At 39.3% G+C, this 12,638-nt stretch overlaps 1 protein-coding gene across 2 annotated transcripts in view; it reads right to left on the reverse strand.

Annotated features, from left to right (window-relative positions):
* camsap1b (calmodulin regulated spectrin-associated protein 1b) overlaps positions 1–11,004 on the reverse strand; it is a 29,671-nt gene extending 18,667 nt beyond the window's left edge. For both annotated transcript variants that reach the window (XM_046034586.1, XM_046034585.1), the window contains exons 1-3: positions 10,600–11,004; positions 8,852–9,018; positions 3,617–3,879 (exon numbers count right to left, since the gene is read on the reverse strand). In XM_046034586.1, coding sequence (XP_045890542.1) covers positions 3,617–3,879; positions 8,852–9,017 — 429 coding nt within the window. In that variant the 5' untranslated portion in view covers position 9,018; positions 10,600–11,004. The remainder of the gene's footprint in view (positions 1–3,616; positions 3,880–8,851; positions 9,019–10,599) is intronic.
* Between the last annotated feature and the right edge of the window lie 1,634 nt (positions 11,005–12,638).

Consider the following 12,638-nt stretch of genomic DNA (forward strand, 5'->3'; position numbering starts at 1 on the left):
TTATATATATATATATATATATATATATATATATATATATATATATATATATATATATATATATATATATATATATACATACATATATATACATACATACATTATATATATATATATATATCTGCAGTACAGATACATCAAGGACATATCTGAGGAAACCTGGAGCCTGCATCACTTTTAATTTGCTTGTTCAGTAACTATAAATTGTCCCACTCAGCAAATATGTTTTTCAAACATTTTTAAAACAAAATCTGAGGGATCCTTATCCAAAATGTTTGGCATTTAAAAAAAATTATAATAATAGTATCGGCCAATATGGTTATTTAAGAATCTTGAATATAGATCTCAGCTTTAAAATCCACCTCCTTCTAGGCACTAGTTTTCATACACAGGTAAAATTTTCCAGATAAATATGCAGTACAATACAAACAGAGTCTAAAAATAATGTATGTGCAACTAGGGCTGGACGATATGCCCAAAAATGTTATCACAAAAACAAGTTTAATTTCTTTCAATATGAATAATTCTCACAATCTAAAAGTATCAAATTGTTATTTCTTTTGAGTTTAAAGGCTGATTTTTGCTCCTGAGTGAAAGCTGATGGTTAATTAAGTCTTCCTTATGGTCAGAACATGAGGCCAAACAGTGGATCACTTCACAAACTTTTTCTTCAACAAAATAAACAATTTAATAAAAAAATTAAGTCCTAATTTGTGTATGATTCAAGTGAATATAATCAAACATTTATTGAACATTTGCTATATTGTTATTTAAAAAAGTTATATTATGATAATTATTTTTATTGTTTTATTGTCCAGCCCTATGTGTAACATGATAATATTGCAAATAATGAATGACTCAACTGCAAAAAAAGGTGAACTGCATTTACCACCTAAGTGTCAGTAAGTAGTTCTTAATAAATAGACAAAAGGGCAAGTATAACAGCATGACGTGCTGTTAACTCTTTTGTTCTCCTCCAACATAGCCCTTCATCAGCGCACTGTGGAGTCCCATGGGGAGCAGGGTCTGCTGCTTCTGCTGCCCTGAGCGGTGTCTGTGTAAGTAGACTCAAGAGGACGGCTAGCTTCTCAAGGTTTTACAAGACCCGGCTGTTTCCCCACACAAAGCCAGACAAGTTGCAGAGGAACTGTCTGCAGGTACAGAATCGGTTTCATTTTCACACACACACGAAAATGCAAGTTGCTATGGAAACACCCTGTCAAGTCAGCAAACTGAGAGGGTGGTTTAACAGTCTATCACAGATAAGCGGTGTCCTGCACAGGATTTTCCATCTCCTCCCCAAGCTTTGTGTCTGGCTGCTTACACACAGGCCTGCGTGGATTATTTTGTCAGGCTGCTGCTAGCAGGAAGAGCAGACGCACACCCCTACTAGCCAGCCTGCAGAGCACAGACCTGCTCAACACCATTGCTGGTTTCCATGGTAACAAAAGGGTAGGACGATGGCTGAGGGAGCAGGTTGGTGTTCACTCTATCCTGTGTGAAGTGCTTTTGGTGAAATTGTGAGACATCGGATCTCATTGCCACAGAGGGAGGGCCTCCTTCATTCACTCTCTTTGATTTGATGCTGTTGATTCAGGTGATGATTTAGAGGATGCAGGTTTCACAAGAAGTTAAACCTGTTTAAGCGCCGATTTGTGAAAATATTATAAGCATTGCACTCGTATGATGACCACAGAAAGGGTCAGTAGAGCACAAAGTTCTCTAAACTTTCTCTAAACAACTGGATAAAAATACATTTAATCTGGGCTTTCAAGGACAAAAAGGGGAAGATGCCAGCATTCAGCAAATGCTCTTAACAGATCGACAAAAATGTAGGTGAAAAAAAAAATTCACAGACAATAAAATCCATTCATCCATCCAATCCAAGTATTAGTGCAAGAGTAACCCTCTTAACATTGATGCCTCTGATTAAACTGCGTGTTTGGAGGGCACAGCCTCAATATTTTATGAGGATTTGAACATGTTCCTATTTTTCTTCCTTAGGTGTTTTCTTTTTCTCGTCGTTAGAAGCCCTTCCTGAAATGCAATTATAAGTAATAATGAATTGTGGTCCATCCCAACCTCCTACCCATGTTTGCAATGTAAAAACTTTGAAATGCTGTCTTGTAACTTTGGTCAGAATTGCTCACCGTTTGTGATAACATGACAAAAAGGCCAGCTTTCCTAAAAATCGGCCATAAAAAATGAGAACAGGTTCTAATATTTGTCTAGTGACAAGGAAAATGAACAGATGGGGAGAACTATATAAAGACAGACTGGAAACAATATCGCCATAGCAGAATAACAAACCCTATTTAGAGCCGTATCTTGCATGCCAGTCCTAATACAACTAGCATGAGTAACAGTCAAATTCCACTTATCAATTTGACTAAAAAATGATAAGGGTGCAGCCAAATCATCTGGAGACAGTTCCACTAGGTGAAGTAGCAAAACATGTCTGAAAATCAAAGTCCATCCATCCATACATCGTCAACCGCTTATCCTACGTACAGGGTCGCGGGGGGCTGGAGCCAATCCCAGCTTACATTGGGCGAAAGGCAGGGTACACCCTGGATAGGTCGCCAGTCTATCGCAGGGCCACACATAGACAAACATGGTAAATACTAATACTTCAATTTCACGCCTAGTCACAAGGTTTTCAGTTATTCTGCACAGTAGATAGAAGCTTCTATGATATCAATTAGGATACATACCCTTTTGTTAGGCGACTACTAGGGCTGAACCATTAATCATTTTCAAATCGAAATTGTGATTTGAAAGAATGAGATTAGCTAGTTGTAAAGACGGCGATTAAAATGTAGCTTGATTATACAGAGCAACTGACAACAGTTATGCAGTTACAAATTCATGCCGTTGTCATCCTTGTGTCACAGACTAATCAATCAAAAGTGCCATGCACCTCTTGTTACAATCCTACTCACCAATCAGAGCGGGCGCAGGGCGTGCACATTTTACAACACAAATGTGGGATAATGGCATCAGCTGAATTGAAACAGGGAGCTGCTGTGCCGCGATTTTGTCCGGCGTCAACTCACCGTTTAGCCTAGTATTGTTGACGTGTTGTTAATTCGTCATTTTGTGTACTTCATCTACAGATAACAGCTCTCTGTGAGCCCATTCCACTACACCCTGTGCAGGCTACATTTCTCAAATGGAGCATTTCAGAATAAGAGCGTTTTGCCTGCCTGATTTTGCTGACTTGTTTGGATTTGGTTAATTTGTTCAGTTTTCCTTGATTTTTTGTGCTACTACCATAGTTAAGTCATCTATGTAGTTACATTGTTTCTTTTTAATGTTTGTTTTAACCGTATTTATTGGTGACATTTGATTGGGAATATGCACAGGGTGTTTTATTTTGAAAAAATCGACCGGATTCTCTATTCTGTGTCTGACTTCCTGCCAGAGTTCATCTGCACTGTGCTGCTTGACCCAGCTTCCGTCAGAAATAGACTGGCAGTGAATTTTGAACTTTAGCAAAAAAAAAATGTAATCGCTTATCGAATCGTAATATCAATTAAATATTTTCCCCAAAGCACTCAGTCCTAGCGACTACCATATGTGTGTCTAGCCAAACCTTCCAAAATCTATCACTCACCATTTTGATGGGCATACAGGCCAGGTCTTCATCTGTGACGGGGGTATCGTCACTTTCCACAACATATATCCCCTTCCTGGACAGAGACTGGATGACGGACAGGTGGGACTGAAGAGACGCTGCTTGCTCCGTCTTGAGGATGAGGGCGCAGACACGGCAGTAGAGCTCGCAGGACAGCAGCAGGCGGATGACAGGCGGCTTGATGTGCTCCTGGTCATACTGGTCTGTGTAGAATGGGTCCCTTAAGTCTTCTGGAATATGGTCTGCAATGGAGAGAGTGGTTTAGTGAACCATTGGCATGTGACCTTGATTGAAGGGTTATATGGGTAAACTAGTAAAATAACAAAATAGTACAACACTGATGAAACAGGAAAATGATGGTCACTGGCAAGAACCTTTAACACTAACATCTCTCTGTCTACCTCAGCCTATATCCATCAAACTTCACCAGTTTGATGGTCAACAGGCTACAGGAATATCAAGCACAACGCTGCCCAAGTAATATTTGCTCTATGCTGACTTCAGTTTACTTGAGGCAAACATGGCCATTTGTAACTGTAAGTCACAGATTATTGGGAAACTGATCCTTGCTAAGCTGAGTCTTCAGTGAGAACAGTCTTCTCAGGTGACACTGTGCACTTTGCCAGCACTAATTTAACAATACTGGAGCCACAAAAATTAAAACAATGACCTACACAAGAGATTCTGTTGCTTTGCCTGTGAAGTCACTCTTAAATCCAGAAACCACAGCCATATAAGGGCAAGGGACGAAGGACTTCAGGCTTGCACAAGCCAAATATATACTGTAAGAAAAACTACACATTGAGGCTTCAGATTGGACAGTTTTTTGACTTATTGTAGACCAAAATCCTGTACTATATTAAACAGTGTGGTGATAGAAAATAACCCTGTCCCGTTCAATCTGTTTGTCAGACTGAGCTCCAGTAGCACAGCATAAGCCGTATGTGTGTATGTGATGGGTTCTTAGTGTCTGCTCTGGCTGACGGGATAAAGGGAGCCACTCATCAGCAGTCTCCCGCTCACACAAACAGGAAGGCAGGCAGCTTCTTCCAACTGCTGCTTTTGTAGATGATAATACAATAAGCACAAACTGCTCAAGAGAGGAGGCAACAAACTAGATGTTGAGAAAAATATAAACTATGTTGGCTAATAAAAGTATAAAACATGAACGGTTCAGGCTAGACAACTGAGATTCAGATTTTCTGTCACAGTTCCTTGGAAAAACATTTTTTAATGGAAAAAAAATATATAATACAGCCGCTCTCTAATTCACATAAGCATACGATAGCTTTTTAAGTAGGGTGATACACTGGTCTCACATTGTAGATGTTTGTGTGGTCAAGTCTATTTTACAGTTGTTTTTGTGGTCTTCATCATATTATATTTTGTGGTTGCAGTAAGTTGCATGTTGTTGTGATGTTAACCATAAGATCACATACTTATCAACTGGGGAAGGTTCTTCTTTTTGTGATTCCTCCTAAGCAAAGTGGTCCTCTTCTCTCTTCTGACACTACATGTGTTTTTGTTTCTGCCTGTACACAGTTCATAATGTGGTCTTATCAGTCTTTGCTGATGCCACTTGGGTAGTGACGTCCCGATCAAGTGTTTTTTAGCCCTGATCCCAATTAGAGTCTTTCAGTATTGGCTATCTACTGATATGGAGTCCAAACCTATACTAATATTTGCCTAAATGTTGATGTATCTGGCACACTGAAACTAACAGCTGTAGTCTACGAAATATGACACACCTTATTTTTAAGAGCTACCTGACCCAAATACTGGAGGTGCTGGTTCAAAAATCACTAGCTGCTAAGCTTAGTTAATTAACGCTAATTAGCGACAGATGACATGACCTAACACCAGCGATGTTTCTCACTTTAACCAGCGATAGCAATGGTGAGCACCGGCTAAATGTTTTGTAGACTGCTTTTTGTCCGGCTGTGGTAAAGGAGATTAATGCCACAACACCAGCAGGCTGAGGTGGACAAAAAAACAGTAAAGCTGAGAAAGAAAAGGATCTAATTTTGATCGCCAATAACAAGCCGTTCCGACTAAGAAGTAGTTAGGTGCGTTTCTTTTGATGCATCAAACCTCCCTGCTAATGTAACTATGAAGATTTGTTGTCATGCAAGAATGACATCGCATAAATAGGTATTAACTGAAGTGGTGATTTTAATATGATTAACCATGCAGCCCTTATATCAGTAGATAGCTGCTAATGCTTAGATCCCAACAAATTACAACAACATAGGCCTCACCGATATGCTGTCTGCCACCCTACACATGGTGCAAAAGGATGTCGTTGTACAACAGCATTAATCTATTATGCATAACACCCAGCAGTGTGGGTAATTCCTGGAGAGCTTCGTCTGAGTGTATAAACACATTAGAACAGTGGGAATGATTGTGTATGAAAACAAAAGGGGTCTGGCTGGGGCGAGACTTTATGTTTGACTTCATTCCACAGACAATGATGTTGTGTGGCAGCTGCCCCCACCCCCCCACCCTCCTGCCACCAAGAGCAAGGCTGAAAAATATACTAACTGGGATGGGGTGGAGCATGAGGATAGAGTCTGGCAACAAGGAGAACAAGGATCCAGGAGGTGTTACAGCACAATCAGCCAACCATGCTCAGCACCACACTACAGTCAGCGCAAGCGGCTGAAAGCAGGGTAAGGACCAGCAATGTGCAAACATGACTGGTGTTGTGTCGGGCTGTCTGTCACTCAGGCTGGGAGCAGCTGTGGCACACGCATAAGGCAGGATGACAGACTTAACAGGGAGTGCACGCTGATGAATACCCATCATATGCACCTGAATCCCTGACAAGCCCCACACCACAAGATGGCTGCACTTATTTATAATGGAATCACATCACTTCAACTGCTTACAGTTTGTGTCAGTCCGTCGTTGCACAAGCCAAGCAAACAACTGTGAGGCATTAGTATGGTAGAAGACACCACATGAGCCATGGGGTGAAAATCAAATGGGCCTAATATATTCAGTACCCATGGGTGGAAGATATTGCGCCTGCACCTGAGCTGTGGCCTACTGTATGTTTTCTGTTGTAACTGAATCGCATCTCCACCCAAGTTCATGTGCTGTGCAGTTTGTTTTTTTGTACGGAAATGTTGTCATGCTCCATCTCTCGGCTTGCATCGTTAGCCAGAGCCTATGATGACCAACAGTGAACTGAGCAAGAAAAGTCTTACGTGCCTTGGTATGAACTCTGAGTAAATATGAGCTTAAGTGCAAAAAGGGGCAATATGCTATACTACAAAAACTAGGCCAACAAGACAAAGGCTTTTCCATCAACAAACTGGATTACCATTAAAACTCCAATCTTACTGTCAGTTGTTTCAAATGAATGCTTCTGTGGCATTAGGAAATCTCTGTAATGACCATAGATATGTAAGAGATAGCAAAATACAAAGGAAAGCTTGTAAGAGTCTGTGAAACAATGATGATAATTTGACCAGAGACTACACTGATGCAACACACATGCAAATCATTCAATGACAGGACTTCAGATCAGATGCATCAGATAGCTGAGGCTTACACTGCCTTCGATAAGGAGACACTGTGTAGCACATCAAAAGGTAAATAGTAAAACAGTAAAACAATGAGGGCTGTGCTGTGATTTTAATGCTGGAACAGTTTTGGATGCTGAATATTAAACACCTGCCAAACAGTCAGGATGTTCTCCAAAGTCTGAGTTGAGAGGTTAAAAATGCATTATTTGAGCGAAGACTCTTTAGGCCAACATTTTCACACATGATTCACAGTTTTCTCTCATGGTTAATATATTGAGTTTGCACAAAGAAACACTGGATTACAAGGCCTATAATAATTCATAGTGTACATAATCTGAAAACATGCTAACACTGGCTGGAGATATGCAGGGCGGGAGTCTCCGATTGTCTACAGGACACGGTCAGTGTTTTCAATAAGAGTTTCACCAGCCACGCTCACTATTTCACCAAGGAATTAAATGTCCCCCCAAACTGGAGCTCCTAATGATGACGGGGAAACTTGCATGCAAGAGTAAAAATCATCCACATTTGACTGTTAATTGCTGTTTCAGCTGCTGATGAAATATATAAAGTTTTCAGCACACTGATGGCTAGAACATAACAGCCAACCGTCACTAGTTCCAACACCTATCTAGCTAAATCAACATTTCTCTACAGCATTTCAGTTCAAAACACAAACATATTAACCTTCTTAAAGGTAGGATTTATGGCAATGTTAATCTTAGAGTATAGGTTCACAATTTTTCGAGAGAACTTTATACTAAAAATTGTATAACTTCGGAGGATATCCACTTTAGACAGTATGTTTTGTCCCACATCACTTCAGTCAAAACCCATTACAAGCGAACAAACATTTTTCAGTGTTCATATGGACACAAGATATGAAAATTGCGAAACTAACCTTTAATTCGTTTTAGCTAACTGTACCTAGCTAACCTAATAAGAAGCAACTGAGTGGAAATGCCTTCAATTTTTTCAACTACACACAAAAAACTAAACAAATACATAAAAAGCTCTCTTTATCATGCCTTTGACCAGGTGTGTGCAGTGAAATCCAGTGGATATCAACTTCAAATCAGAAGATAAGCTAGCCGGGCTTTTTTTTAAGTTGTGCAAAAATTCATACAATTCATCCCTGAAAATGTATCCAACACTTGTCTGCTGCAACCACCGACAAGGCAGGAAAATCTGGCGTAAAGGCCCAGTTACTAATGCTGATACCATCTTAACAGGGAGTGAGTGACTGGCATTACAGATCAGTATTTTCCATGCTCTGAGTACAGTCTAACAAATATAGCCTAATCCTCTGTGCCTGTCATTCAGCCTGATTTGGGCTCAATCTCACTGGCCACCCTACAAGACTGGAAGGAATGGTGAGTCAGTGAGGGAGGCTTCGAGTGTCACAGGGGAATTCGCATTGGCTAGAGTGCACACAAATATTTCTTTCGGTTTTCCTGCTGACACAAGTATGTGGACAAGAGTAAACAAATTATTGCAACAATAACATCTGAAATAACTATGAGAATAAGAGGAGAAAATGCTGCAGATCACGTCATCTCCAGTTCCCTTAAACTCTGTTAAAATGTGCTACCCGTTAAGTCCATAACGGTGGATATATAGATTTATATATGGCTATATAGCTTAGCATTTGTGTAGTGTGAATATAAATTACATTACTTACCAATACCATAGGCTTTGGCAAACAGCCACCGCAGGTTGGCAGCTATCTTTGCTCTGGCCGAGTCATACATCTCCAATGGTACAACGTCCATTGTGCCTTCAGCAACCCCAGTCAAATCCACTTTTCTCCTGGTACTGTCCCCGCCAGCACTCAAATCAACATCCATCCTTAAAAATAAAAATAACCATGATGTTGCAGTCACAATTATACTGAACATACTGCTGAGTAATGGACACTGCCAAATAACAGGACACTAGTAATCCACAAATCTGCCAAGTTGCAATTCTCACTGGTATGGCTTGTTTGAGTGGCTGGATGCTCAATTACAGTGATTCTTCAATAAATAATTAAATAAATAAAGTCCTCATCTGGTGTTGGTTGATTATTAAGAAAAACACTGATTTGGGTGCTGCTGTTAATCCTCCCTTAAGTGGCTGATTAGGCTTACATTTTGTGGTTGAGACATAATTACTAAAGTAGCATCCTCACAGGCATGATCACATTCATCACGTCAAATGCTTGATGAGAGACTGGAGGCCGTGTCTTTGCAGTATCCAATACTTAAATGAACCTACAGTGAGGCCATGGTGACTGAATACAAGACATAAACTTTCTGGTCTTTAGGTAAATTGTGGCAAGCACATTAGGTACTGCAGTAGTTCACACCTAAAGAGTTACTGTTGGTCAGTAACTTTTTCCTACTTCCAATAAACATTAGTTGCTTAAACCAAAATTGCTTGCAGAAAGTGCACTGACAATAAAAACAGAGAAATCTTACTGAGACTTGATAAAACTCCCTCACATTGATAAATAACATCAAATCCTGCAACTCAATTGTGATAGAAGTTCCCCAGTACAGACTCACAACAACTAAAGATTATTTGCAGTCTCAGTGACTTCCTTTAAATCTTTGCCTGGTATTTTCCAACAATTGTGATTAATTTAGGTCATCTTAGTGCAGGTGTGTTTGTCAGTTCTCTTTTGAAGCATTTTGTAACTTTGTTTTGAAAATAGCTATGCAATTAAAAAGTACTACTACTATTAAAGACCTTCTGCAGTCAAATCAGGCAGACATCTGATTATTTCAAATCAGTGCCTACATCAAACTCAGGGCATTTTCACTTTCAATTCCTGCTTCAGGCTATGTCTTGCTTAAACATTTCCATTCCTTTGGCCATTCCTTTTTTTTTTACAACTTTATCGATCCCAAGAAGGGCAATTCGTTAGCAGCTTACCCTGTTTTGTCAGACTGGGCAGAATTTCTCAGTGAACTTGACCAAAACAGTAAGAACATGTTCAACGCAGCATTTCTACTTCATTGAGGGGTAAAAACAAGTGCATACACCGGCTTACAAATAGCGTTACGTTAAGACACAACACCAAGATCCTAAGGCACCTTCAGTTCGCCGGGAAACTAAAATGAACCTCTGTAAAGTTAATATTATATTTACCAGCTTATCATTATGTTACCATTAACGGCCCAATGCTGGCTTGTTGAACAAGCTAGGTATTACCTATAACTACAACGTTAGTATGCTGGTGATATGATAGCCTCATTAACAAGGGAATCGCGGATCGGTGACAGGGTCCACATTTGCCTAATATTAGGTTAGCTGAGCAGCCATGTCTACAAATGTAAATCAGCTAACTAAACGGCTAACCGTTAGCATGCTAGCGTGTACTGTAACAGGACCAGCACTGCATTCATGGGCCCCATGAATGACGTTAGCTAGCAGGCAAGACATTACCTTGAAAGGTGTGGTGTGTCTCCAAATCACCCTTCAGTTCCGTCTCGGTAAACAACTGACGTTAACCAAGGACCTGCCTCGCTTTACAATGGCCTGCTGAGTGGAAAATACACCAGCAGCAGCGACGCATCATAGCCAGCTAATAGTGCTAGCAGGGAGGCGAGTCTGAATGGTCTCCTCCCAGCAACAAGACCCGATTCGCGGCCTGTGTGACAACCGCTCCGCGGAAGGCTTTCAGCTGAAACAAACGCCAGGCAGAAAAGGGGAGAGCACTCCAATGCAGAAACACGACGTACAGCGACTCGTATGTTTAAAAACCTACATTTGTACTAGATTCCTCATGTTACTTAACGGATATACACACATATTACTGGCTCGGGCTTTGCAGCGAGAACCGGTGGCGTGTTCGCGCTCTGCCCATAGAAATGTAATTATCATCCCAGTCTTCTTCGTAAAGGCAATGACTGCACATGCGTGATTGCCTTCCAGACTGTTTTGGGTTTTTGTAAATGAAACTTTGTATCAAACATACAAAAAAGCACATTGCATTCATATTCGGTCAATTTTACAACATAAATTGAACATTGAGTACAATATTGATAATTTACCAAACAAAGAAATAAAAGGAAAGGAGACAAAATGACTCATCAGTCGATACTGTAAAAATGGGGCTTTTTTCGTTTTGTAACATTACAGGGATTGTTTATATGTAATTATGTCATTTAGAAAGGCATTAAAGATGGGGGATGTTTTAAGAAATCGACATTTGTGTGTGAAATATATTGCCATTAAAATCAGATAATTCACTCCAAATTCAGTTGTTCTGTTCTCCATTTGAAGCCCAAATGTATTGTATGTATTCTTAAAATTGGGATATTTTGTGTATTGTCAATGACCCAGTACAGGAAAGCATCCCAGAAGGTCTGGGTTACACTACAAGAGAAAAAGAGATGTTCTGCGGTTTGAATGTCAGAATTACAGAAAGTACAAACACACATGGACAAATCTCATACATGCCTTCCACACTGTTACTACCTGTACTAGTAATAACTTTAAGTAATATAACCACAGTAACTCACTCTCCTACTTATATTGCTTTTCATTAAAACACACACGTAAGTTATCTTAAGAACTTGGTAAGTTTTATATTACTCCACTTGTTGTAAACACTAGACTAACTGAAATATTTGTTGACTGAAACCAACCATCCCCAGTTGTTCCTTCTTAAATGATTTCTTTATTTCTGTATTAACTTATAACAATATACGTACACGTTTCTATTATTATAGTTCTGTGTTGTCCTTGTGACATTGACCAATGATGCCATCTAGTGGTGAACTATAAAATCGGAATTTGTTGTGGCAAAGCTAATTTGTATGCAGTCAAAAAATAAATTGTTGTTCTATTTACAACAGATAAAAGTGTGCAATTCAAGTTCTTTTGTAGTAGACTGTTGTATAGTTAAGTAAATAAGGTTCCACTGCTGTTAGCATTGGATTAAGATCACTATTTAAACAGGTATTTCTAATTTAGATATATTTATCAATGAATTTTGAAAAATTACCACTTTGTTTGTTGAAGTTATCCCTAAACTTCTGTTACTATATCCTGAATGTCTCACAAAGCACCCCAGGGCTGTGAATATTTTAACTACAACAACTACAACTTTATCATCATTACAAAGGGAATTTTGGGTTGCAGCAGGCATAGACAGGTGGGCAGATAAACACAGTTTGGTCACAGGAATGCACTGATCACATAGTCAATGAAAAACAGAAAATCTAAAATATATTTGTAGATTTAAGATTATTAATATATAGAATAACATATAAAGCAGATCAAGCCAAAGATAAAAAAAATACAATAAAACACTCCTATTACCCTGTGTAAAAGGAGAAAAAAAATGCAGTTCTACTAAAGATAATGTACACATGTGCAGGTCTGTATTACATTAAGAGATTCAGCCTTTCAGTGACGACAGAAATAATAGTAAATAATAGTCAGTGAGAGTCAATGAGTCTAATTTAATTTTAGTTATA

The sequence above is a fragment of the Micropterus dolomieu genome, linkage group LG21, assembly GCF_021292245.1.
Source record: "Micropterus dolomieu isolate WLL.071019.BEF.003 ecotype Adirondacks linkage group LG21, ASM2129224v1, whole genome shotgun sequence".
NCBI lineage: Eukaryota > Metazoa > Chordata > Actinopteri > Centrarchiformes > Centrarchidae > Micropterus > Micropterus dolomieu.